This window comes from Aythya ferina (genome assembly GCF_964211825.1).
Source record: "Aythya ferina genome assembly, chromosome: 23".
In the NCBI taxonomy this organism is placed as follows: Eukaryota; Metazoa; Chordata; class Aves; order Anseriformes; family Anatidae; genus Aythya; species Aythya ferina.
In genome coordinates, this window is record NC_140321.1 from 3,703,562 (window position 1) to 3,731,485 (window position 27,924).

The 27,924-nt window shown below is 51.2% G+C and overlaps 1 protein-coding gene and 1 long non-coding RNA gene across 5 annotated transcripts; one reads left to right on the forward strand and one right to left on the reverse strand.

Moving 5' to 3' along the window:
• The first annotated feature begins 600 nt into the window (after positions 1-600).
• On the forward strand, positions 601-27,914 carry LOC311422715 (corticotropin-releasing factor receptor 1). 4 transcript variants are annotated; one of them, XM_084496054.1, is made up of 13 exons: positions 601-885; positions 9,057-9,141; positions 17,538-17,657; positions 19,150-19,235; positions 20,342-20,448; positions 20,719-20,839; positions 21,196-21,349; positions 21,569-21,629; positions 22,500-22,572; positions 23,638-23,723; positions 25,471-25,606; positions 25,791-25,832; positions 27,636-27,914. In XM_084496054.1, the coding sequence occupies exons 1-13, from the start codon at positions 835-837 to the stop codon at positions 27,774-27,776; spliced, it is 1,263 nt and encodes a 420-aa protein (XP_084352180.1). In that variant the 5' UTR covers positions 601-834; the 3' UTR covers positions 27,777-27,914. The 4 variants fall into 4 exon arrangements, with proteins under 4 accessions (XP_084352180.1, XP_084352181.1, XP_084352182.1 ...); XM_084496055.1 differs by having other exon boundaries at positions 20,345-20,448; XM_084496056.1 differs by lacking the exon at positions 27,636-27,914 and adding an exon at positions 26,347-27,366.
• LOC311422716 lies at positions 18,545-19,709 on the reverse strand. The gene is made up of 2 exons (XR_014685491.1): positions 19,441-19,709; positions 18,545-18,876 (listed from the first exon to the last, which is right to left on the reverse strand). It is a non-coding gene; the product is annotated as an uncharacterized lncRNA (long non-coding RNA).
• Positions 27,915-27,924: the final 10 nt, after the last annotated feature.

Genomic DNA, 27,924 nt, shown 5'->3' on the forward strand with positions numbered 1-27,924 from the left:
TCAAGCAGCACCCCCTCCATGCCTCAGTTTGCCCTGTTAAGATCATTGTCTCCAGCACATCCCTGCTGCATGCAAGGACCCACGTCCCCCCCTTGTCCCTACAGTATCTCGAGGAGGGGCTGAAGCCCTTTCTCCCCCATCCCTTTGGGAAGTGGAAGGGGGCTCCCACCTCCCTCTGATTCACCAGCCGGTTTGCAAGGCGCTGCCAACTGCAGCAGGGACGGGAGGGGAAGCTTCCCCTTCCCCTGACCCTGTGCCAGAACAAAATCTGTGAATGCATCAACCCCCCTGCAAACTGCAGCCCAAATCCCGCTGCATGCAGGCACAGGTGCCCGCAGCCTCTGCATGAGAGCCCGCAGCGCCAGCAGCAAAATGCCGGCTTTTGCGGGCAGAGAGAGGAGAGGTCCGGGTCCTGGGGGGAGGAACGGGGGGGATGCGGGACCTTTCCGCTGCCGAAGATGCTGAGGGAGAGGAGAAAGGGAAAGAAAGAAAAAAAAAAAATAGTTGGAAGGCGCCAGGGAGGTGGAGGAAGGAAAAGGGGAGGAGGAAGAGGAGGAGGTGGGAAGGGGGGAGTGGGAGGCTGATGGGGAGGGATGTAGCCCATCGGCAGGCGAGCTGCAGGGTGGGCAGCCGGAGGGGCGGCTTCCAGGGAGGTTATAAAGGCAGGAGAGGGTCTCTGAGCGAAGCGGGGGGAGTGAAGGCACCTACCCACCTCCGTGCGGCCCCGGTACGAAGCCCCGAGGATTTTGCAGCCCCGACGGCAGAAGGAGCCCAGCAGAAGCGGGGAGTGCTGCCGGCCATGCCCCGGGGAGCTGGGCGCAGAGAGAGTTAAGGATGGTGCCCAGCCTGCGTCCTGCCCTCCTCCTCCTCCTCTTCCTCCTACAGGTAAGGTGCTCGCCAGCCCTCTGCTCCCACGGGGACCCTCCTGCCTCCCTCCCCTCGGCACCCTGCCCCGCTCGGTGTCTCCGCGACGACTTTTCCCTTTCTTTCCAGGAAGGGAAAAGTCAAAGGAGACACAAAGAGCCCCCGGGAAGGCTCCTCCACCTGAGCATGGGGGCTTGGCAAGAGCTCACAGCGCCCAAAAACTAGCGGGGAGGGGGCTAGAGCCAGGGACTCACCACCAGGTCCCCTCGAGAGCAGCCCGGCTTTCCCAGCAGCTCCCCACCTCACACCTCCCAGTGAAACCAGCTGCCACCAGTAGCCCTTAGCTGCCCCCTCCCAGCAGCCTACTCTGGGGGGTGTGATGGAAGGGGACAGCACAAATGTAAAGCTGAATTATTCCCCCGCCTTTGACTGATTTCCTAAAGAAACCTCTCCTTTTTCTTCCCCCACCCGCAAAGCTCAAGACTTTCCTCTCTGAATTGCTCACGGTGGAACTGGAGGCACTGCTAATTTTGCAGCTCTGCACAAAATGTAAATGCTTTTTCAGAAGCAATATTTTTCCTCCCTGAGGGCTCATCAAGAAAGCAAATGCTCCCAGCCCAAAGCATGTTCAGATCCCAGACCCCAGGGAATGAGGCGAGGAAGATGTTTCCTGAGCATTATTGTAACAGACCTAGGTGGGCAGTTAAACAAAATGACCAAGTTTTTGATTAAATCTCTGTGTTGAGAGTGTTAAAAAATAAATAAATTTGCCTGGCTCTCTGCAAAATGCTGTCTCAGTGGCCCAGTTGTGACTGCAGAATTAAAAGGACGGAAAACACAGAGGGTCAGCCCTCACCGTTAGCACCTTTGTGGTTCGTACATGCAGGCTGGTTTCTTACCACCCAAATTTAGCTACACCTTTGGATAAAAAGTTCTCACCTGGGTGAGAAGAGCTGATGAGCACCCAGTGACTGCCCTGCCAAGTTGGTGCTGCCTTTTAAAGCTTCTTTGACTTTTAACTGCACAGCCCCGTCCTGTTTTATAAGAGCTTTGGTTTTTTGTTTTGTTTTGTTTCTGGGGGGGAGGGAGGGTTGTATTCACTAGCTCAGGTTTTGCTCGGCTCCAATGTAAGCAATGAAGGTGAGATAGAGCAGGAGCTCTTTCCCCTACCCAGGTGCCCCTTGGCTGGTACGTAGGGACACCGTGGGCAAAGCCACCACTCTGCTGCAATAGGGTTGGGATCCAGGATAAGGACAGCCAAGAGAGAATGACAGATCCCTGTAGCTACCGTGGGAGCAAAAAGTAGTCAGAAAAACAGTGCAAAGGTACTGAGACACAGCTCCCATGCTCTGCTAGACCCCACCAGGTTTGGGGGCTTCCTTAGCTGCTTCCACCTGTTCCCCAAGGGTGGTCTTCCTGTGAGGATGGGGGCTGAGTCCTCAAAACCCTTCAAGAGTTTGAGATAGAAACTACCCAGCGCTGGGGCTGGGGCCAGAAAGAGGGTCACAAAAAGCAGCCCAGGCAAAGAGGAGTTTCCCCCAGCCAGCCCTGAGCAGAGTACCCAAGCTGCAAAACACTCCTTCACAACCCACCCATCTATTTTGTCTTAAAAATATGTACAGTGAGTATTTAGATCCTTTTCTAGCATTATCCTACACTCTCAAAGAATGCAATGCCCTGGCTCCATGATTTTCCCAGTGGTGTTGGGACTGTCCCCAGAGTCTGGCGGCGCAACCCAAGCTGTGGGCAAGGCCAAGCCTCTTTTGGGGACAGCATTAGCTAAAAGAAACAGAAAAACTTCAGCCTCGAGCAAGCCCATCCCTGCAGCCTGCAAGCACAGAGACCTGCAGCAGCTTGGCTCCAACAGAGCCAAGGGACAGGTCTCTCCTGCTTGGGCAGGCTTTGCATCCTGCAGATCCTTGGGCTGGCACAGCTAAGGTGTTCCCTGTGCATCAGCTCTAGTTCAACATTGGTTTGGCCACCTTGCCATGCAGAGCAGACATCCCTTGAGAGGGTCAGACAGACAGACAAGGAGGCAGGCAGCTAACTCTGGGATATTGCTCTCTGGCATCCTGCACATCATTTAAACAAACTAAACACGTGGTTGAAAAGAACAAGTTCGCATGCAGTGATGTCAGGAACTGATGACATTTTGAGGGCTAATAATACTGTAGAAATGTCTTACAGAGCCAAGGTCTGACAGTGGGGGATGGTGTCCCTTCTTCCTTGATCCACTCCAGCAGCAATAAGCCCCAAAACCAGCTCCCCACCCCTTTGCTGCTTTGTAGGACACGGAGACACAGACACTGGGGATCTCCTCCAGTCTTTGCATTCCTTAAAAGCTGGAGTAGATGCAGTGTGTATGAGCTCACCCCCGTGATTTCACATCTTCAATGAAAAAGTGAATGGAAATGGCACAGCTTGTTCCCAGAATAGCTGCTCTCTCGCCATAGGATGAATATATAGAAATGCAATCAGAATAGCCTGCACAGAAGGCTCGATCCTGCCCTGAAATACAGCCCTGCTCTCCAGAAATCCCACACAGAGCTGGCTCAGAAGTTAGTTGGGAGCAACCAGTTCAAGCTGAGGTCCGAGGCTGCAGCACTTGGAGAGGTTACATCTGTGTTTTTAACAGTTGGGGTTGGAGAAGGATATCCAGACCCAAAGCCAAGCACAAATCTTTAGTGGATGTCCCCAAGTAAACAACCCAAAATGCCTTTCTCCCATGCTTGAGAGTAGTTGCTCAGGAGCGGTTGGCTCTTTCTGAAGATGGGAGAACATGCCCAGAGGCCCATCTGTTGTATTTTTTTTTTCCTCAACTGTATTTTTCCTAGCAATACCCTGGGTTGTCAATGAGTCACCCACGGAGAAGAAATTGCCTCCATTCAGACAGCAGTGGGCAAAGGGTGTTGGCCTTTTGCAGACAACAGTCCCCATTCCACCCTGAAATCCTGCACAGCTCAGCCTGAAAACGCAATGGCAAATGCAGCTGATGCTTTGCTGTGCTCAGGGTTTCCCCAGAGGCGAACGCAGATAAACTGAAGGAAAATTATAGGTGAATTGAATGGCAGATGTTCAGCCCAGGGCATGACCCTCAAAAGATGATGGGTGAGGGAGAGTCACGGGGCAGGTAAGATCTGGGTTGTGGGAGGCAGCTGGGGACAACAAATCTCCACCCCCCGAAGTGAAAATATCTGAATGCACAAAGGTCCCATAATTAAAGTCTGCAGAGGACCCATAATTAAATCCTGCAGAAGAATTTAATACAAACGCCTCAGAAAAGCAGTCCTGTGGATGTGCCCATCACTCCACGTCTTCTCTAGCAGCCTTTGCTCTGGCCAACCCAGAAGCCATAGGAGCTGCTTTGATTTACAGCATCTCCTTCCCCAACTTGCTTGTGTCTTTAGCTTTCAGCACCCAAATTACATTATTCTTTTTTCACCTGTCCCCAAAAACCTGTGTCCCTTTTGATAGATAAATGAAGTCAGAATTATTTATGTGCAGCGAGAGACTGGAGTGTAATCCAGGAAAACCTTTAATTGCCCATAAATCAGGTTTTACAGGCACTCATTTAGCCCTGATTGATATTCTTTTGTTAGGTTCCGCATCCAGCATGCTCAGAGAGAGACTCCAAACAGAATAAATGTTCACACCAAAGCCTCTGTCAGAGGCTGGCCCTCTAACATGGCTAAATTCATATGTTCCCAGATTTTAATGCCAGATGGAAGCATTATCACCGTCTGCTCCCTGTCTCCCCCCCCCACCTCGGGTAACATTAGCTATAGTACATCCCTCCAGGTTCTTACTTTGAGCCTTGATCTGCTGCTTTGCCTCGATGCTCGCAGGGCTCTCGTTGTGGATTTGCACAAAAGCAAGAGAAGGAACAGCAGTTCAAAAAGCAGGGGCTCGAAGAAACCGTAAATCGGGGTATGGCAAAGCAAGTGACTGTCAAGGCATGGGGTCATACAGGGGGTTTTCATGGGCCAGGAGCTCCCTGGGGTTATCATTTGTGGCTTAGGACTTTTCCAAGGGATGAAAGCCCTTAAGGTGAGGTGGTAAGAAGCTGAAGTCAAGTAGCTGAGGACAAAGGTGTGAAAACAGGGGACAGGGCAGGCTGGAGGCACGGTGGCCTCCTCCACGTGCAGACGAAGGGCAGCTCTTTGGGTGAAGCTTTGCAAAGGCCACCTCCAGCTTGCAGTTGTGGTGTCAGTGAGTTGGGCTGCCCTGTGCCCTCCCTGCACACCTGCTGGTGTTGTTCTGCAATCCGAGCTTGGCGTCCAGCTCCTGCCATGCTCACTGCATTCAGCACCCCCAGTCTGGTGCCTTTTCCTGCAGGCTCATGTCCAAGAGCAGGATTGGTCCTCAAGGCAGGTCCAGGACAGAGACTGCTCAGCCTTTCCCCAGCTTGTATGTCCTGAGTGTCCCAGGAGGGACTTTCTTCCACGCTTACTTTTGGGCAAGTGTGGAATGGTGTTACTGGGTGCCAGCAAGCCCAGCTGGGCTGGAGGAATGGACCAAGAGGTGTGAAAGGTCCCTGCAGAAAGGACACAGCAGGGTGGCTGGTGTTGCACCCATGTTGTGGAGAGAAACCATGGGCATGTGTCCTTGGGTGAAGGAGCCAGCAGGGCAGAGCTGCTGGAAACCAGGTTTTAAGTGCCTCTGAGCAGGAGCAGAGGCCATAAAAAGTGTCTCCAGAGATAAATCCTTCTAGCCCAGGTCCTGTCCCTGCATGGTACACGCAGGAGGACGTGAAACCCCCTTCCAGATGCCTTCAGCCTGAGGGATTTGCTGCAGTGACTGAACCACTGGGGCTGCTTTCTGCTGCTCACAAAAGACCCCCCCACAACCCACCTGGAGGGGGTCTCAGATGCTGTCAGCATCCATCAGTCCCACTGACCGCTCTGACTCTGAGCAAAGCCACTTGCTCACGTCTTGCTAATCACTCTGCTCTCCAATTACAGCCCTGTTGGCCACGGAAAATCCAAGCCCCATCTTGGCTTGCTAATTAGGCCACGAGCCATCTCTCTCGCTGCTTGGAGCTGTCAGCCCTTCCTGCCATGCAGATCCGATCTTGTTTGAGGCAATGAGATCTCAAGGGGGGGAGGACAAGCCTGTCTCTGGGTAACATGGGATGGGAGGGTGCCGTTTGACTCAGATGTTAATTCATTAATTAATATCTGTGGATTGCTTTGGAGAGAGAAAACACTGCAGGGGAACATTAATTCCTAATTGTTGTTAATTGAATTTTGCTGCTAGGTCAGTGGCAGGTCAGAGAGACGGATGCTCTGTGCACACACATGTGCGTGTGTGTGCGTGCGAGTTTGCTGCTCACACCCAGATCAGCAGTGAGATCCTGAGCATCCTTGTGCTGATGAACTGGAACAGCTCCAAAAAAAAAAAAATCAAGCAGCTCAGGGCATGGCTGGTGGTATGGGATGGGTACATCCCACCCTATGTGGTGCAGCAAAGCCTGAGTAAGATGCCCTGTGTGCCTCTGTTTCCCTTCTGGCTCAAGCTTGATGGGGGTGGGACACTGACCACAGCTGGTGCTTGCTGTGTACAGCATACAGCAAATGCTGGAGCAGTAGCATGTTGCGGTGTCCCAGTCATGCTCTGCAAGCTCCAGTCTTAATCAAGTGTCCTCAGCATCTGCCGAGATGCCTCCACATGTGAAATGGAGACGTTAGCAGAGCCTGGGAGGGAGATGGGTGGCTGCTGAGACAACAGCGGTGGAGCCATGGGTGGCTCCAGATGGAGGAGAAGCTGCTGCCAGCACGGGGCCATGCAGCTCCTGGCAGAGCATCATCCTTGTGGGAGAATGCCCTGGCTGAGCAGGACCTCTGTGCAAAGTGGTTGCTTCTGCAAAAGCAGACTGCTTGTTTTAGCCTGCAGAGCTGAACGCTCAGCTGAAGCTCTCTGGGATTTTGGCAGCCTAGGAGAGGTCACAGAGGCTTTCCTCGCTGCAGAGCATGGTTTTCAGCAGCCTGTGTCAAAACAGGACAGGGAGGGCAGAGGGAAAGAGACGCTGGAGCATGCACGGCTCCATCTGAGCCAGGCTGGGACCTGCTGGGTGCCATGTGGCAGCTTACAGCAGGGATGCTTTGGCAGGCAGAGCTGTGCAAGGACAGAGCTTTGACCTATTCCTTCTGCAAAGCCTGCGGAGGGGTTAAAGCAACCTGCGGGGGACAAAACACACAAGAGAGCCTGGCCATGAGGCTAAGGGGCAGAATGCTTTTGGTTCATGCAAATCCACCTGGAGTCACTACCTTATCCCCTCCAGCTTCACAGCTGACGGGAGCAGGTAAAAAGGCTCTGGTGTGAGCTTTGGCCACATTGCCGTGAGACAACATTCAGAGTTTGGTTTAAAAACAAAAACTGATTGTTTCATTTTATTTTGGGGATTTTTTTTTTTTTTTGATTTTGCAGTTTTAGCTCACTTACAAAGCCTGCCCAGACCCTGCACTCCCTCTCTCCATCCTCACCCCCTCCAGCAGTAGCTCAGTCCATGCTGAAGCCCGGTGCCAAGACCTCTCCCTGTGTCTGCAAGGAGAACAGGCACTGCCAGGCTGGAGTAGGCTGTGATTAGCACAAAAACGTCCAATTAACACTTGCAGACCTGTTCAGGTACGCAAACCATCCCAAGCGCTTTGGGGAAGAAACCTTTAACCGCAGCTGCCTGTGCAAAGAGCCACCAGATCTAGCTGACACTGAGCAGAGGGGATCCGGCCCCATTGCACCCTGGTTTTGTCACCTCTGGAATTCGAGCACTCTCATCTCTGGGCTATGCTTCATTCCCACTGATCCCAGAGCATCACTGAATGTGCTCAGATCCCCTTACAGTGCTTGGGGCAGGGATCTGCTGCCGGATCCCCTCTGCCATCTGGAGCAGTCATAACAAGGAAGCTATTCTCAGCTCCGCTTGTGTGTCTGCCTGACATCTCTCTTGCTGTCAAAACCAGCTTCCTAAGGCAGTAAATAGTTGTTTGGAAAAAGAGCAAGTGGGTGCTGAAGCTTGTCTCCCCGTCTGAATAAATTCCACTAATGCTTTGGTAGGGTGCAGGAGATCTCTGGGTGTGCCAGCAAGAGGAGCCAGTGTTTGTATGGCTCAAGGGTATGGGAAGGACTGTGTCCTTCATGTGCAGGGTGGTTTTGTAGGTAAACGGCACTCGGGAAGGGAGATCAGGCATGGAGGAAGAAGGCTCTGGGTTCAGCCTCGTCCACTGTTGGTGTCCATCCCCTGAGCAGAGGGATCAGCCCGGGTCACCCCTCTCAGGTGGAGCAGGAAGCAGGCAGCTGTGCCTTGCCCTTGCAATCCCTTTCCTCAACTTCAGTTTCCCCAAGCTCCTGCAAAAGCCAAAGGAGCAGCAACCTGCAGTCCATGTGGCTGTCTCCAGGTCATCCACCGTGCCTGCCACTGCATCCAGCCACTGCTGGCAGAGTCTCTAGGGTGTTCCTGCCACACAAGACCAAAGGGCTCATTGCAATTGGTACTGGAAACCATCACTCAGGAGCAGCTTTTTCAAAACAGCTCCCCAGGCAGATGGAGTAAATGGTTTTCACTTCCAGAGGAGCTGCAGAGCTGCTCGGGAGCAGTTCTGGAGAAGCTCTTGCTGATGGGATAGTTTCTGGTCAATGCTTGCCAATACAGCAGGAATGGCAGTGCTTGTAGACAAGCCTTTCTGCTAAAAGAAAACTTCATCCAGACCTGATTGACTGGATCAGGTCTCCTTAAGGATGCATATTAGCATCTTCCCACTGACAGCTTACAAGACTGTGATTTTAATAAGGTATTGCAAATCTGAGCACAGTGTCAGGCTCATCATGTTTCCCCTGCCTGCTCTCAGGATGCAAAGATGCTAAAACTAAAAATGTTGGTTAAAATGCTAAATAGCAGAAGCTCTGAGGCCTGGCGGGGGCTGTGCAGGGCTGCAGCGTGAGTCGCTGGGGAGGATATTTGGGGCAGAAGATGAATAATGGGTGGGAAACAGAGCAGAGAACAATAGTCCCCCAGCCCCAGGCTGGGAAACCAGTCCCACAGACTGGTGCACATCCACCGTGCAGATTTTGGGGTGACATCCATGAAGACATAGGCAAGCTCAGATCTGACCAACTTGCTGCCACATCCAAGAAGGCACGGGGGAGCTGCATATTGTGTGTATAACCCTGCTACCATCTGATTTCTCCCCACGCAGGCATTTCTCCTCTGGGATAGCCCAGTGGCAGCCTCCATCCAAGAGCAGTACTGTGAGAGCCTACCGCCCGCCACCAACCACACAGGTGAGTGTCCTGCGTCCCCAGCCTGCCCTTGCCTTGCTCAGAGCACCTGGGGCAGAGGTAGTGGGAGGAGGGGGTGAGGGGGGGGGGTCTCTGGGCTCATCCAGCTCCTTTTCAGGGGGTGGGGATGTGCTGAGGCTGCATTGCAGCCCTGTGGTGAATGCTGCATCAGCACCTTTCCAGGGTGTCAGTTGAGGCAGGTGGAAGATGCAGAGCTCAGGAGAGCTAAAAATAGAGAAAGTAAATGTGCGTGGGGCTGAGTTGGGGGGGGGAGGTAGGCAAAGAGACACCTGCCCTGTGCCTGCTCCAATGCTGCCCCTTCTCTGCATGTCCAAGGACACCAGGAGCCAAAGTGGTCCTTGGTACCAACTGGGGACCTTTGTCCCCTACGTCCACACCTCACTGGGTTACTGACAGATTTAGGGAGAGGAACAGTGGCTGAGGGAGAGGAGAGGAGCTCCCAGGGACCAGGAGAGAAGCCCTCCCTGGCTCAGGGTTGCTACAGAGTTCATTTTCCCACAGTTGAAAGAAGACAAAGCATGCACCGAGCAATTGCCCTGCTTGCCCCAGTCCCTGCTCAGCAGAGCATCCCTTGCTGTTAGGGTGACAAAAGTCTGATGGGTGGCACCCTGCCACACCGCTCCCATTAGCAGCAGATTAAAAAGTTGTTTTTAAGCAATTCCAGCTTAACATCAGCTGATTCTGTGCCTGGCCCATTGGCAGAGCCCAAGGCATGGTGCTGAGGAGAATCCCCAGCCTGAGACATGGAGGTAGAAAGCTGAGGGTAAAGAAAGGCTGGAGGTGGAAATGGAAATGCCTTCGTGTCTCTGTCCTGGGTGCTGTGCAGGTGGGAAGCCCGGTCATAACTCAGGGACTTTGCTCCCTGAAGGTTTCATTACTCTGCTCAGCAAGGAGCGTGTCCTTGGCCACATTAAGCTGTGATAAATTTTGTATTTTTCTTCTTGTTACTCTCCCCCCTGGTACAACCTGTGTCTGACTCTGATCCATGGCATCGTGGGGTGCAGCAGCCAAGCACCTCCAAATCTTCCCATGATGCAGGATCTGGCCCATGGCACAAGCTAGGGTGGCAGCACCCCCAGAGCCTCCTCATGCCCACCTCACGGCCCTCATCATCTGCTGCTGTCACCACCTGAGCCTGGGGCAGAGAGCAGGGAGTGGGGAGCATTTTCAAGCAGCGCGTGCTGCTTTTTGCAAGCACTGGGTTTTGTTCAGTTGGGATTTGCCAGTGCAAAGCCGTGCAGGAGTGAGTGCGCCTCAGCCCCCGTCACTCTGGGATGAAGAACACAACAAGCCAGGCTGCAGATTTGCAAAATCTCCACTATCTGACCTGTCATGCCTGGGTAACTCGATCGATTTGGGATGGGAATGGTGCACGCGAGAGTTGCTCCCAGCTCGGGGAGGGGGCTTTGAGCAGGAGCTGACACTAATTGGCTTACGTCTGTTGTTTGGTAAGTGGAGCTCAGCGTCAGCCCTCATCCTTGGGGCCCATTTAAAGCCCTGCCTGATTTAGGCAGCAATTCTGAGGGGGAGATATTTACAAAACTGGCAACTTTGTTTCGAGGCTATTTAACATGGAGACTTGTTAGGATGATGCTAATGAGAATTGCAGCAAGGCCGCGAGACTTAATTTGTTAATGTCTGCGTAACCCTCGGGAAATGGCACGTGCTAACAACACGAGCCCACGGATCCTCAGGCACGTGGAGCGGTGGGGCATCAGCTGGATGCAGAGAGGGGCCACGCCACGGCGTTGCTCCTCCAAAAAAAAAAAAAAAAGCCCAGCCTGGTCTCTCCCCCCTTCTCCCATTGCCAGTCTCTTCATTACTTAATTTCACACTTTTTAATGAGGATGCACAGCTGTGCAGTGCTATTGCTGGGCGCTGGCACTCTCCAAAGCATGCGCATCGAGCTGAAAAGGTCTCTGCTCCCAGCGGGGTGGTGCAGACAGGTCCGAGTGATGCTCACCAGCTTCATGTCCATCATGCTCTAAGCACCCTGTCCACAGCACAGGGTGGTGTCCCTTGGCATTCAGCCTCATCCAGAGCCCTGCACAGATGTGGTGGCTCAACCTGACTGAAAATACCTCTTGGTGGGCCTGAATCTGGCTGGTTGGCAGCTGTGCACGTAGGTTAGCTGCTCCGTCACTGAGGCTGCTTTTCTGTTTACTCCTCCAGGCAGAAATTATATCAGGCTGGACCTGAGATCAACAAGGTGTATTAGAAAAAAAACAAGTCAGCTCACACCTCCAAATGTCTGGAAGCCAAAAAATTCCCAGGTTAGGCTTAATTAATCAGAAAGAAATAATGAGGATCAACATCCCTTGTCCAGGGTGGAAAGGTGCTGATCCCAAGGGCTTCATGCCTCCAGATCACTGCAAACAGCAAACTGTCTTCCTGAAGATTTTGACTCCCCAAGGCCTGTGCACAGCTGTTTCTCCCTTTGCCCTGCCACAAAATGGCTCACAGAGGGACGAGGTCATTTCACCCGTGGGGATGAAGCATCCCGCTGTGGTCACAGGACAGTTTCCCACCAGGGTCTTTTCCGGGGAAAGGAATTAAGAACCCGAGCAGATGGGAAAGCCTCTTCCTAATTAATAGATAAGGCTTTTCCAAAGCAGCCCAGCAGAAAGCACTCGAGCAGAGCGGGTGCTCCCAGGGTTATTTTGCTTTTCATAACATTCAAGCTTGGATCAGCCCAAGGAGCTGGCACCCAATTGCTAATAGCTCTGGCTGCTCCCGGCTGCATGATTTACCACTTTAAGCCGTTAAATTGTTATCACAATAAATTGTTATCACAATAAATTGTTATCCTCAATCTCATGTGTGTGCCCAGGAGTGAGCATGGAGCACAGCTGATTTCTTCCCAGGAAAGAAGTGCTTTGGGCCAGTGAATGTTCAACTAAAGCAAAGGAAAATGACACCAAAGGCAGAAATGAATAAAAATGTTTGTTTTTTTTTTAAATGAGCCTTTTTCAAGGGCAGAAAGAAGCATTTAAATAAAGCAAATTGAGCTGGTCCAGATGCAGCAAAAACTGGTGGCTGAGGGGCATGGGAGAGCAGCAAGCAATGCGAGCATTTCCTTCACATGTGCTTTTCTGGACAGGTCTGGAGACATGTTTTGCAGCAGGTGACATTTTGACCAGGAGCCTTCCCACCCGCTCCAGCCCCACACCACTGACACCACGACAGCCGTCCCTGCCCGAGCCGCGGCTCTTTCATTCACTCTCTGACTCCTCCAGGGAAGAGACTGGAATTTAAATTCATAAAGGTCAAATTAACAACATCACTGCCTCTCTTCCCTTCAGCCTCGTTGGCATCTCTCCCACTGATGCAGAAATACTAATAAAAGGGCTAAAGAGGCAGCAGGGAGTCCTGGCAGGGGCTTAGCACCAAGGGATTGCAGTGATAGGCTCGGGAGCTGAAAATTTTGAACTCACCTACATGAAAAAAATCAGGGTGGTTAAAGTGTATGCTGGTATTGATAAAGCCATTCTGCTCCATCATCTGGGAAACAGGGATGTCAATAGAAACTTGCTTTTATTCATAGGTTTTGTTGTAGTGGAAGAGGGAAGACAGTGATGATTTGAGGTTTTCTGGTAGGAAGCAGCACGCTGGCACGTCTCAGCGGCAGCTACACCAGTTAAACTGCACTTTGGACTGAATGCAGTAAAATCCTTGCCAGCTGCTCCATTCCATTTTAGCCAAATCAGAGAGGAAACCTCTATCAGCAAGGGATTGCAATTCTTTGCTCACCCACCAGCAAAGCCCAGGCGAGACCAGGGAATAAACCACTGGCTGCTGCCCTTGGCTATGACACAACCCCAATCACACCATGGGGCGGATCAAAACAAGATCTGCCCCAAATCAACCCACTACATTGCATATTCTGTACAAATATATGACCACAATCCACCACATTATATACACAATACATATATATGATTCACATAAGCTTGATGTGGGTCAGTCTCAGCTGACAGCACCGCACAGATGCATCCTATCGATGGCAGAAGCTAGGCGTGGTGCCTCCTGTTTATCCTTCTCCAGAACAGCAGCAAAGACCTCAGGGGGCAACCAACAATGGTGAATAGCAACAAGCTGAAAATTCATTATGAAGACACTTCGCTATCATAACGCTTAATTAGCCTGTGTAATTATTTTTCTTTGAGGATCATGAAACTTGAATGCTTGGGAAGATTGCTGGAGATTTTTCTAAGGTCTGGGCTCTTACAGAAATAAATAGAAACATCCAACACTGACTAAAGCAGTGCTGGATGTAGGGTGTGAGCAACAACTGGGGTATTTTGAGACAACCACAGTGTTCCCAGACATGCTGGGTATCCATCCTCAACTCAGAGGGAAAGCAAATAGCTCCAGAACCCCAATTTCAGCCCCATATTGATGTAAATTGCCCCTCGGTGCCTCCAAGTGTTCCTCACAAACATTCAGCACCTACCCCTCCTGAGCACATCAGAGCCTTTAAATAAGAGCATCCCCACCAAAGCCTTTATGTAGGGGTAATAAGATACAGAGTGGCTCCTTCTGCTCTACCAGCATGGTAGAGCTGTCTGGGGCATACATTTTTTTCACAGTGTGGGTCTGCCCTCCAGGTGCTGCCTGCAGTGAGTGTATTTTGGTTAGACATGGAGGTTAAGCCCTGATTATTAAATAAAGGCCCTCAGAAGTGATTGCCAAAGCAGAGGATGTCAGCCCACTTGAGAAGTGGTCACTGAGGCCGTCAGGGTGGGCAGAGATGATTGTGGTTGAGTAAGATCTCCAGACGGGTAGAGATATGAGCTAACGCATCTCAGCTCTTACTCAGCCACCTGGGACACCTGAGATGAATAACTGTATCACTCTCAGCATGGAGTGAGTCTATGATTCAGTTTTCTGTTGTGTCTCCTTGCCCCTTTTGCTTTGTGCGGAGGCAGAAAGGCTTTTCCTCCAAGCAGCTGGAATGGGAATGCAGAAACAAACTGTGACGCTGCGTGGCTGCAAAGCTTTGCTGGGGTGTGAGCTGGGGCTGTGTTTATTGACACTGCTGCATCAGCACAACTTTTGCTTTAGCCCTCTTCATGCCATTCTAGTAAGGGTTTGGTGGTGCAATCATGTCCCAGGCCTCCTGGTACCAGCTTGAGGGCACTGCAGCCACGCGTCTGGTGGTGCTGGCACAGGACAGGCTTGCTCTGTCCTCTTTAATTTTGTTCCAAATCTTCTGGTGGATCAGCTGGGGCCAGGGCACTTTGCCCTGCCAGGCTTTGTATGTCTGTGTGGCTTTAGCCTGGAGTCATCTCAGGAGTTTGAGTTGCGGAGGAAGGCTGGGGAAGACTCTTTTACAGAAACAGAAGGGAATCTGCTGTAGTTATCCTGATGCAGTTATGTTACAGCTGTCTCAGGGTAAGTCCCTGGACAGGCATTTTTATTTTCAGGAGAAAGGAAATGCTTTGCTTTGTTCCAAAGCTGCAAAAGCCTGAGGGAAATAGGGTGAAAAGGGATTTGGATGACTTCCCCTGTGCCACGTTCCCTGTCTCAAAGCAGGACCTGATATGGATGCTGCTTTTCTGTGTAGGAGGGAGCAAAGTCTGGGGGATTTGTGTGCACGTAGGAAAGTCCCTGACCTTTCTTGCTGCAAAGACCAAAACTGTGGCTGCACCGCCAACAGTACTGAGAAACCTGGAGCAGGTGTCTGCAGAACCTGGGAGAATAATCCCTCTGCAAATAGGATGGGCCACGAAGCAGATCTGAAAGCATTTAGCACTGATACATAGCATTTCCATGCTAAACAGAGCTCTAAATGCTGGGAGCTGCATGCCTCTGGGGAGCAGCTGGAGCAGACAGTCGTGATGGGCAAAGGGGACATCACAGCCCTCCCGGCACTCTTCTCTTTCACTGGTTTACTTTAACCCTTCCCCAACAAGAGACTTTCCTCCCTACATGCTGGACAACACAATATTTCTATGATTCAGAAAGTGGGTGAAACATTATAGCTATATTATTATATATTATATATAATTATAATACATATAATATAAACTAGATTCAAAACTGTCTGGATGGACCTGCAAATGCCATTTCCAGCAGCACTGGGGCAAAGCCTGCTCTGCATCAGGTGCGGTTCCAGGAGCTTTCCGCAGCCTCACACCACTGCAGCCCCAAGCCCAAATCCCACCCCATGCCGTAACCTTGATCTGTGGTACACAGAGGGGATAAGGTCCTCATGATGCTGATCCACGTTCTGCTGGCTCTGTCCACCCCGCATCCCCACCGTGGTGGGATGTGAGACCCATCTGCTGTCTTTGTCACCTGGCAGGTGGTTGCAGTGCTCTGATGGGAGTGCCAAGCAGTATTAAATCAAGTGCTTTGGAGAAATATAGAGGTATAGCCAATCTTGAGCAGAACTATAACAGCACAATGCCTTTTTGCCTCATCACATCATTTCCACAAACTTATGGTTTTGGTTACTAATGGTATTGCAGTGGTTTTGCTTTACTAATTGGAAGAGTGCTGCTGCGAGCCTCTGGCTCTGCTGACTTTTAATTGCTGAGTCTTGCTGCTTATCCCCCATGAGCAGCCTGCATTTGTGCCCCAGCACAACCTCTGCGAGGCAAGAAGAGAAACTGAGGCAAGGGAGACTGGAATAAAATGGGGGTTGTGCTCAGCCCCCAGGAGGTCACAGGGAGACTTTTTGCCATTAGCATTGTGCAAACCCCATTTTCCCATACCGGGTTACTCCAAATGAGTATTTCCTACTACAGGTATACGGGTGGATTCCCAAGTGGCTAATGGGGAGGGGGAAGTGGGCACTCACACTTTAACTTTGTCCTTAGTAGAAGCAATCACCAGTTCTTTATCTGAATGAGTATTATAAAATTTTAAGCAGGGACTTCATTTCCTATGACCCCCCTATTTCTCTGTCAAGTTTGGGTCAGAACACCTAAGGAGCTCAACAGTTGCTAATAGATGCAGATGAGCACGGACATGCACCCTACATGCGTGATTAAATGCACCTTTTTTCCCAAGAAATACTGGCTTAGAACAGTTAACTTAAAGGTTGCTACAGCAACCATACACATTAGGAAAGCTAAAAGCAAAGGTCACTGTTAAAATTAATTTCTCCCTACAAGCTATGGAAGGCAGAAGATAATGTTCTGCACACTCGGATGTTTCCCCAGATCACACACTTGGAAGTTTCTTTCTCTTGTAAAGAGATCTGAACCAAACCTTCCTTTTCTTCACACTGAGAATTTGCTCTAAGAGTGTCCCAAGAAACAACGGTATCAATTTTTCAGATAAGCAATGAAAAAAATACTACACTTCCCCACCCCAAGAACTTTCATCATGCTAATAAAGTAATGCTTCGCTTTTCTGTTCTGCTGGTTTTTTAGGCAGCTCTACCCGTAAGATGTCTTGGGAAAGGCTTCCAAATAGCGACCTGCTCTGTGTCGAGTCCTAGTGGAGAGGAAACGCTTTGTTCTCACACCCGAGGAGCTGCAAATTGGAGGGAGTTTGCCTTTGGAAATGGCAATGTCTGGCTCTGTGCTGGCAGCACAAACATCTCCATTACCCAGGAGCGGTTTGCACTGAACTCTGCCCCTTCCTGGGCCTGCTGCCTATCATCCATCTGCTGCCTGCTAGGGATCGCATTGTATTGATATCACAGCCGTTGTGCCTCCTACCTCACTTTGAGATGTAGCTAGGACATATTTAGCTACAGTACATGTTGTTCTAAATATACACAAATTATACATAAAAAAGCCTGCAATCTGGCCTACCTAATGTCTACATTAACACACTTGTGTAGCTGGGAAAAGCACACAAGTCCTGCTTGAAATCTGAAATAGCAGCGGCAGACTTGGAGCTTTCTTCTTGGGAAAGGCAGGAATAGACCAGCAGGGATGGGCAGGAAGGAGATGTTGGAGCCAGGAGATGTGAGAGGCTTGAAGGAGCTCTGAAGAGTGTCCCACCAGCACCAGGATGGAGTTATCACAGGGACAGTAAAAATATGGCTGTAGCAGGGCCAGATGCCTAAGTCATGGCTGAAGAAAGGAGAAGGGCTGGAGGATCGGAGCAGGGGACCTCAGGTGGAAATCTGAGTCAGAACAGCAGCCTTGTGCAGAACCAGGCTTAACTTGGATGCTTAGGCAGGACCCAGGCAATAGATACGGAAAAGATGGATCAGTCAGTCCCTGGGGAGCCTCAGCACAGACAGCATTTGGCGTCTGCCTTGAAGCTTCCCTCAGAGCTGAGCTTGCAGCAACCCATCAGCTCAACTGGGACCAAAGCCCCAGTTCCCTGGGCAAACCCTGAAACCTTCAATGGCCTGGAGATGGTCCTCAGTGGCCTGGAGACCTCCACTAACCTTCAACCCTTCTCCCCACCAGGGCCCCAGTGCAACGCCTCCGTAGACCTGATCGGCACATGCTGGCCCCGGAGCGCAGTGGGACAGGTGGTGGCTCGTCCTTGCCCCGAATATTTCTACGGTGTGCGGTACAACACCACAAGTAAGCTGGGCAGCACTGGTGGGGACAGGGTGGGTAAGGGATGGGGGGTAGAGACACGGATACACAAGTGACAAAATGTCCCTGGGTGCAGAGGCTGTTGAGGTGATCTGTGGTATGTGTCAGCCAAAAAGGGAAGAATCCTTCATCTCAAATTTCGGAGAGCAAGATTGTATAAGGAGATGCTCCTGGGCATGCACTCATGAAGGAGAAGAGGGCTGATGTCCCCATCTTGGGGACAGGGAGTGAAGAGGAAGCCTGCCCTGCTATTGGAGGTGCAACACAGGTCTACAGCCCCCAGCTGAGCAAGGACACGAGGACCTTGCAACTCATCTCCCAGCATGGGTGACTGAGCTGTCACTGCCAACGACGTGCTGGGAACAGGGGATGAAGTGAAGGCACTTGGAAAGCCCCCAGAGCCATTCCTAGCAAGCAGATGAGTTTCTGTCCACCCAGATACTACTTCTGGTGAAAGAAACATCTTGCTTCATGCAGAAAACATCACATTTTCTGTCCCACACCCTTTCACCGCTGCAGAAGATCACACGCATACGGCTCCTGCTTGGCAGCACTGTTCATGCAGCTGCAGGAGTCTCCTTGCATTAATCTGCACTTATGCCTGCCTAAGAGCCATCCCTGTCCCATCATATCGCCCTGATGAGGCTCGTGGTCTCTCCTTTTAATAGCAGAAGCCCAACATCGCCCTGGTGCTGATGTTAATTGGAGGCAGCTCTGGGGCCATCAGAGCTGTGCCTTCCCAATTAGCCTTGCCTCCTCTTGCCATCCTTGCTGGGAGGGGAAGAAAGCTCCTAACACAGGGAGGGGAGAGCAAACTTCATGCTGCCTCTGCAGCAGCACTCGCTGGACGGTCGGTGATTGCTGGAACAAACGGAGGAGTTGGTTTTGTGCTGCTCCTGCTGCATCTCAGTGGTGGAAGGCATCGGGGTATCCCAGCACTGAGGGACAGTGCTGGTGCAGACCCAAAGCCCTTGAGTGGGACTGAAATGTTCCCATTTTGTTGTAACTGCCTCTGATTTCCAGGTTGCATAGGGAGTAAAAAGAAGCTTTTCCAAAAGCAATTCTTTCCAGGTCTGGAAACACCAGGATGGGCTTTCAGATCTTAATGCACCATATTTTCAGACCACAAGTGCTTTGGAAGGCTTGGGGAATCATCCCAAGGGACAGATCTTCTTGAAAGCACTTCCCCAGGCCTTGCTACTTTCTAGGAGAAAAAAAAAAAAAAAGAAAAAAAAAAAAAAACACCTCTTTGCTTTCCTCTCTGTAAAGCTTTATAGAGCAGTGGTAGCAGCTGGGGAGTTTGATCCTCTGGTCTCAACTGAGGCAGCATCTGAGCTGGCTTCAAAGGAAAAGACACCACAGGCTTGATAACAGAGACCCTACATTAGTGATGACAATCAGGTCACATCTATCACATTTTGGGGTTTGTGCCCATCTCCAGGTGCTGTTACCCCCCTCTGTGCACCCTCTCTTTCAGACAATGGCTACAGGGAGTGCCTCGCTAACGGGAGCTGGGCCGCACGGGTTAACTACTCCCAGTGCCAGGAGATCCTCAGTGAGGAGGTAGGAGCTTGGTGGTCCCTTATGCTCTGGACAGGAGGGTGAGGGATGGATGTTGGAATTTTGAAGGGCACCAGCACCCAGGTCAGGAATGGCCCAAGGGATTTGTGGAGCTGGCTGTACACCAGCAGCCAAGTGTACAAGTTTGCATGCAGCATATATGACCCTGTCCTTGGTGTGCATTTTCATTCCCTAGGGAAAATTTTACCATTCCTGGTTCCTTTCATGTTAAGCCAAGAGGGTTTGCAGTGTGGGGTGTCCTCGTCCTGGGCTGCTCGGTGCAGATTGGCATGTCCTCCAGCCCCATTTCCCTCCTCTGCTTCTCCAGCTCCTTCCCAGTACAAGAACACAGCACAAACCTCATCCCTCCCTGCTGGCAATGTAATAAAGGAGATATTTAGGAAACTGAGAGGGATGAAAAATGGGTACCATGAATTACAAGCCCCTGAGTAGGTCAAGGCACCCCTCAGAGAAGAGGAGAAGAGATACAGGCTGTTCATTTGCAGCTGATAAGCACCTCTGGTATTTGGGATGCTGATATCTCTTGCCAGGAACGGTTTTCTCACTCAGTTAATTGCTAATTCACAGGTTGGATGAGTGCCTAACAGCAGGAGCAATCAATTAATTTAATTATCACTCATGCCTTCCTGTGATCCCTTGCTCCCTTTGCCCACATTCAGCCCAGCCTCTCAGCTGCCCCTAGGGCTAAGGGGAATGAACTGAGACATCAGATGTCATGTTGCCGGAGAGCTCAGATGAATTACAGCAGGATTTCCCCAGATGATGGCTCAGGGATGCCCCAGTGCTGAGCAGGGCTGCTATAGGAGCAGCAATCCTGAGCTGCCCCAGTGTGGGTAGGATGTGAAATGCCTGAGCCCATTGCGTGGCCAGGTTTGTGCATTTCTGGTCCAAATTAGCCCCATCTGACCAACCCTGGTGCCTTCCAGCCTCTTCTCCTCCATCCTGTACTAGGTGGGCTCCAGTGGGCTTCTGAAAGGGGTCCCCACGTCTGCAGAGCAGCTCTGGGAGGTGATATGGTGGAGGAAGGAGGGTTGTGGGGTGCTGGGGTTTCTGCTGACCCCTTTCCTGTCTCCTTTCCCCCTCCCCAGAAGAAAAGCAAGCTGCACTATCACGTCGCTGTCATCATCAACTACCTGGGGCACTGCGTCTCCCTTGGGGCCCTCCTTGTGGCCTTCGTCCTCTTCATGCGCCTGCGGTGAGAGACCTGACCTGCTGCCCTGCTCCTGGCAGGGGCATGAGCCCAGAGAGGTCACCCCACAGCCCTCGGGATTGGGATGGACCTGGAACCCCTTTGTTTTGCCATGTACCTCCCCCCCCCCCCCCCCCAAGGCTATTCCTCTCTCCTCTGGAGAGATCATGCCTATCTTCAGTGCCACATATGGCCCTGTTCTCCCCTGCAGCCCAAACGGGGTCAGTCCCCAGACCCTCACCATATTCTGATGGTGCTTTCTCCCCCTGTCTGCAGGAGCATTCGGTGCCTGAGGAACATCATCCACTGGAACCTGATCACAGCCTTCATCCTACGCAACGCCACATGGTTTGTGGTGCAGTTCACGATGAACCCAGAGGTGCACGAGAGCAACGTGGTAGGTGCAGCCCAGCACTGGGGTATGTGGGGAGCTCAAGGATCCCAGAGACAAGGCCAAGAAAAGCAGCTTGGGATGTCAGATGGGGTTGCTTGGTGGCTGGAGGACAATGAAAGTCTATGAGAAAGCCAGGTTCAATTGCTGTGCTGGGGTCTGTGTTGTTGTGTGCCTCGGTCTCCCCACTGTAACACACCCATATTCTTGCCTTTTACTGTGGCAGCATGGAAGAAATTGTCATGGTCTGTTTGGGGCATGGCCCTGGTGGGAACAACAATGCTCCATGGGAGGTGACCAGTTTATTGTCTCTGAAGTAGCTCTGCTCTTCACCCTGTGTCACCTCCTAACCCCCTTGGCAGGTCTGGTGCCGCCTGGTCACTGCCGCCTACAATTACTTCCACGTCACCAACTTCTTCTGGATGTTTGGCGAGGGCTGCTACCTGCACACGGCTATTGTGCTCACCTACTCCACCGACAAGCTCCGCAAGTGGATGTTCATCTGCATCGGCTGGTGTAAGTACCAGCACTTCCCCTTCGCCCAGCGGGTGGTGCCCACCCCCATCCTCTGCTCCTGCTCCTCTTCCACCTAAATAGCTGCGAAAAGGCTTCCAGGAGCAGGAGGATGGGAGTTGCGTGCCTGTATCAGCTCGCCCTCTGCAAGAAAATCACCATTATAGCATAGCCTGGTTGTGATATCGCACCCCTGAGGCCCATGTGTGTGTTCATCCGCAGGTATTCCTTTTCCCATCATCGTCGCCTGGGCCATCGGGAAGCAATACTACGACAACGAGAAGTGAGCATCACTGCTACCTACCTGCCCTCTACCCCAATTCCCTGCCTGTCGGTCATGCCAGGAGCTGTGCACCAAGCGGGCACGGATCCCACCTGCAAGGGCTCATAGGAGGCAGGGTACACGGAAAGGGTGGGAGGAAAAATGATATTCTTCCATTCTTTCTTTTATCCCACCTCTAGGCTCTTTGTGACACGAGCCCTGCCTGCTGCTGCATTTTTTCCTTCAAACTGCAAATGAGATTTTTAAAGGGGCAAAAGGCTAGATTAAGACAGAGCTCCTACAAAGTGTTTGCTAAATGGAGCTGGGATTTAATCTACCAGTAGAGACATAAACTACCACCACCTGAGCCATTTTCACAGAGACTTGTTAATGGAGGACTTAACAGGAACCTGATGAGTTCATCACGGGGATGGTGGAGCTGAAAGGAGCCCGCACAGATGAGTGGCAGCTCGCCTTGTTTTGCACTGCTGGTTTTGCCCCCTGGCTTCAGCAGCCCTGTTAGACACAGGAGAAGCACCAATTTAAAAGAACCCAACTCTCAGGACACTGATACCTGCATGAGCTCCTGTGGGGTCTGCTGGGGACAGAGCCACCCTAGTCCTGTATGCGTGTCATATTGTCCTTCCATGCCCCAAAATAATGAGTACCCATAAAGACCCCATACATGAGGGGTCTCAGAGAAGCTATTCTATAGCAGCTACTCACTGCTATAGCAACTTAAGTCTTTGTGCCTTCACCCTATGGACAGCGACCTACAGACATAATGTAAGGGCAAGAGTAAATCCAGGTCGCTCATGCTGCAGGCTTGTCCCTAACACCTCTTGTCCCTAACACCACATGTCCCCAACACTGCCTGTCCTTGCCTTGCAGGTGCTGGTTTGGGAAGCGAGCAGGAGTTTACACTGATTACATCTACCAAGGTCCCATGATCCTGGTGCTTCTGGTAAGAGCAAAGTGACCTTGTTTGCAAATATTGGGTCCTCCCACCTGAACTGGACCTTGAGCAAATTTGGACACCTAGCCCAAGATGAGAATCCATGTGTGTAGATCCTGATGACTTAGGATAGGCTAGGAGGGTAGTCTGGAGACCTTGCTCTAACAGGGATGCTCCCATCAGCAAAATTCCACAGGCATCAGTGAGTCTCTGCCCAGGCACTGTTTGGGTGCACGTTGATGCTTTGCCAAGCATCAGGAGCTGCCTGGAGACCTCATCCTCATGCCTTGATCTACATCGATTTGCTGCTGGCTGAGCAGCAATGCTTGAACCAGAGGTCATATAACCCCCTCGGGCTTCCCTTTTCCTGGAAGGGACAAAAAGGAGCAGGGCTGGCAGGTCACAAGCAACAGTGCAAGGCATTTGACTAACAGGTCCAGAACCAAGCACAGCTTTTTTTTTTTTTTTTTTCCCTCCCTGCCCAATGCTGAGAAAACCTGAGAGGCCATTAATCACCGACACCAAGCAGCCTCCCCTCCACGTCCCTGAATAATCAAGACTGCTTCTCATTTCCCAGCCCGTCAGGTAGCTGGGCCACCTGTAATCTGTGCCAATTGCGCTCAGCCCCCAGCTCTGCCAGCCCTGCTCTCATTAGTGGATCAGCAGCCAGGAGATCTGCTCCCTGCTGTGATGGCAGCCAGCCTCCCCAAATCTTTTTGTTAGCCTTATCTTCTTCGTCCCCACTTTCCTTTTTCTCCCACCCTTCCCTCACCCATCTTCTGGAGTGCCCTTCTGCCCCTGCTCCTATGAGTAAACTCCTAAATCTTATTGGAAACATGCTTTAAACATGTTAAATGCAGATGTCCTGCCCCTGTGCAAGGAAGGCAGTGCAGGTCATAGTGAGAAGCAGGTCCACGTGTACCATACCAACTGCTGCTTGCTTTTTTAGCTGCCCAGGCTTGGTTCAGGCTCAAGAGATGTTCCCAGTTCCCCTGGCACAGCTCGTTTCCTCTGCTGTGGAAATAGAAGAGAACAGGGGGAGCCGACACTAACCAGCTTCCCTCTTCCTTCCAGATCAACTTCATCTTTCTGTTCAACATCGTCCGGATTCTCATGACGAAGCTCCGAGCCTCAACCACATCAGAGACAATCCAGTACAGGTAAGAGCATGGAGGGAGAGAAGGCAACTAAGCAGAAAGAAGAACTAGAAACCGTATTGGCAGGACTGAGGGGGGACAGGAACAGCCCCAGTAGCCATGCAGCAAGGGACTATGGAGACATGTAATGTCTCCTCAGATGCTTTCTGAAGACACATGGCCATTGCCATTTGAGAATCCTGGTGGAGGACAGCTGGATCAGCCTTTGGAGGGAGCTGAGCCCCTTTGCAAAAGCATCTTCTGGGGGGACCCAATCAGCTTGTTGGGGTCAGGGCTGCAAATCCTGGCATGGAAGTGAGAATTGCATTGCCACGAAGCAAAGGGTGATGAAGGAGCAATGAATTGAGGCCACCCCAAAATCTGCTCATGGAGCTGCAAGAAGGCAGCACACAGCAGGAAGATTTAACCATTCCCTGCTGCAGAACATGTCACAGGCAGCTTGGAGGCACGCGGTCAGAGAAGCTCTGGAGCACCTGGAAGAGGAGAAGAAACCTTGGACTTTGACCGTGCTTCACCAGATTGTTTTCTGAGCAGGGATCAGTGAATCTCACTGAGTTCAGAGAAGTAGGTTTGGAGTCGAGGGTGGCTTTTTTCAGCTAAAAATGGAAAAAATTCACATGCTGTCACTAGAAGATGCCAGCTTTCCTTGTCGCAGAGTATTGAGCTCTGGGGTGAACAAAGTTGAAGACTATTGAAATAGGCTGGTTTGCCTCAGGCAGCAATTCTGAGAGAATTTTTTTTCCAGCATTTTCCTGCTTTTGGCAGGGAAGATTTTTCACCCTGGGGCAGAGGAACATCTCCATTTCCCAGAAACATTTTGTGGGACAGGAGAACTTGGACAGCTTGAGTGGGTATAAACTGTGCAGTCCTGCTTAAACCAGAGCCTGGAGGGCTCCTGCTCACGTTATACGATGGCTTTTGGTAAAAGCAGATGGATACTCCACTGCTGTGACTGTTGCCCTGGGAAAGCTATATCAGAGCAGGTTATGTCCTTTATTTTTAATCTCAAATTCCTGTTTCTTTTTTTGTTATACTCCAGTTTGCCAGCTGAAGCCCCCTCTGTCCTCAGTTATTGCCAGCTCTTCTGTGCCATCTGCCAGTTTGCATCGGTGGCTGGGGCTCTGCTGTAGGTCCCAGCCTACCCAGACCCATCAGGGATGACATTTTGTGCATTAAGCTGCTGTTGGAATCTGTCTGTTAACAGAATTTTTAAGAAAGAAAAAAAAAAATGTCAGCTTGGCACTGTTGTCATTCCCTAATCAAAATGAATGAGATACTGAGCCCCTACCCTTCCTGTGCTCTCTTGCATCAGCACAATCACTTTTCACAAACAGCACTTGTAATCTCATCAAGAAAAGATATCAAATTAATTAGCTGAGATAAGTTTTTCATAAACCCGTCTTGATAGGTTTGAATTATCTTACCCTCCTTAATTCCCTTTTAACCGAGCCCTAGATCAGCCAGGCAGTCATGTCACAGCAGCTGAAGGTCGGGTCTCATTTATCCACCTGCTATCCACCACCCATCCGGGATGGAGAAACCAAAGAAGGTGCCTGCTGCGCAAACCAGCCCAATAATTTGGGGATTACATTAGGAAACAGCCCAACTCTCCTCTCTCCTCCCCTTGCCACTGGTTGGTCCAGACCTAGACCCACCAGTCCCAGTGATGCTGGTGCTGGGAGCAGGCTGGGGCCAGTCCCCGTGCCCAGGGCCATGTGCTGGTGGCTCAGCTTGGTGGTTTCTCCCCCAGAAAAGCTGTCAAAGCCACGCTGGTGCTGCTGCCCTTGCTGGGAATCACCTACATGCTGTTCTTCGTCAACCCAGGGGAGGATGAGATCTCCAGGATTGTCTTCATCTACTTCAACTCCTTCCTGGAGTCCTTCCAGGTAAGGTCCTCAGCTTTGGCCCCCATCCCAGGCTCCCACCAAGGGCTGTGGAGGAGCACAAGGTGTGACTTATGTCTCACCCTGCTCCATCAGAAACACTGACCTCCCCAAACCTCGGGGTTGCTCCAAAGCCACTCAGCCTCGGGGTAGCTCTGCTGTGACTCTAACGTTTGTCTCCTTCCAGGGTTTCTTTGTCTCCGTCTTCTACTGCTTCCTGAACAGCGAGGTGAGCACTGGGGGTGCTTGGGGTGTTTGTGCCCATCCTTATGAGAGGATGTAGGCTCAGCCTGAGGCTCTGCCCCTGCACAGGCACCCAGGTCCCCAACTGAAGGTGTTTGCAGAGTCAGGCCAGTACCTGCAGCTACAGGCACAAGCACAGGTTGTACCTAGATGGGAAACTGGTTGTTGCCTGGCTCTGTTTTTTATCCTGCCAGTGGGATCCGGCATGAAATGGGAGTTGTTTTTCATAGGAAATTGAATATATGGTTCCAGCTCTTTTTTTTTTTTTTTTTTTTTTTTTTTTGGTGAGAATAGCCCATGAGTGCCCTATCCAAATCAAACACAGCTGACAGCTTCCAGGGCTTGGCAGTGTGGACAACTGTCCCCAGCCTTTAAAAATTATTCCCCACAGGCTTCATATTCATTGTGGCTTGTTTGGTCACTGGACTGGGTTTAGTAGGGATGCTCAGCCTCCAAAAATGTGAGAAACCGAGAAATTTTGTTGCTTCTTTCACATGCAGCAAGAAAGGCAAGGCTTTTGGGGAGAAGTCTCAGCCCAAATGGACCGTATCTCAGAAAAATATTAGTTTCCCATTGTTTCCTCCTATTCGGAGGAGGAAAATCCACCCCTGAGAATAAATGTTCTGGGGGTGCATCTGTGCAATTTGATGGATCAGAAGGGTCCAGAGCCCCCATCCCTGTGTACACACCCATGACACCTCTCAGGTTCTGACCCAAAACACACCAGCAAGCAAAGGAGGTGAGAGCAAGGGCTGATCCTGGGACTGATCCATTCCTCCTCCTCCTAAATGCTCTCACACCTTTGCTGGCTGTGATACAGCAGCTGAGTAGGAAGGCAACCAGCAAATCCCCAGGGACTGGCAACATAAAAAGCATTTTAAAGCTCCAGAGATGATGCAGACCCCTTTCTTTTTCAAAATTGTTTTCAGGAATAAAAGGCAGCTGACAGCATCCTGACATAACAGGCTCAGCTGTGCTAAGTAACACACTAATGCAATACAATAACAGTATTAATATACAATATACATATATATGTACCATAGGAATTGTTGATGTAGGAGGAAAAGAAACTATGCCAGAGCTTTCTGGTGGATCAGGAGCACCTCGTGCCATACAGCTCATGGTCCTTCAATGATCTCCATCCCTCAGTCCCAGCTGGGCTGGCTGGGGATTTTGGTGTTTGTCTCAGCTGCTGTCGATGAAAAGGCATTTCTTCAATATTCATTTGCCATGCAAATCACTTGGGCAGCTGTCAGCCAGGATTGATGCTGAAGAAATGCCACCAGTGCAGACCAGAGAAGCCATAAACATCCCCAGCTGTCACTCACATCCCTCCTGGCCTGTCACAGCAACCATGAGGATAGCTGGTGCCTCGGAACAGCTTTGGAGCCCAGTTTGATGCTGGACCTGAGTAGTGAGACCAGAAAAGAGGAGGGGGAATGGGATGTCTGGGTGCCAGCAGGACCAGGCTCTGTGCCCTGGGCTCACCTTTGCCATGGGGGGAAGACCACCCTGCTCTTTCATGGTTTGACAGAGGAAGGGGTTAAACTGCTCTTGGGATCTGACCTCCAACACAGCCTAACTTAAAGACAGGATTTGCTTCCTGCACCTACTACTTGTTAGGATGAGACATTTCTGTGCCTCAGTTTTCCCACAGGGAAAAATAGCACAACACCCCCTATTTCCACTGCTTTTTGCAAGTGGGGGCACAGATAACCCCTTCACAGTGCCCATAGCTCAGTGTTTGCAGGCCTTTGGTTCCTAAATGTCCCCTCTGTGTCACCTCCAGGTGCGATCGGCGGTGCGGAAGCGGTGGCACCGATGGCAGGACAAGCACTCCATCCGCGCCCGCGTGGCTCGTGCCATGTCCATCCCCACCTCCCCGACCCGTGTCAGCTTCCACAGCATCAAGCAGTCCACGGCCATCTGATGAGCCGGGAGCCAGCTGCCCAACGCGACAGCGTCCCCATGTCCCCCCCTGCGTGGGTCCCCCGGCACGACGTGGGAGCAGGGTCCTGCCCGCAGAGGGTGCACGAACTCGCTGCAGCTGTGGGAAACCCTACGGAAGCTCCTGTCCT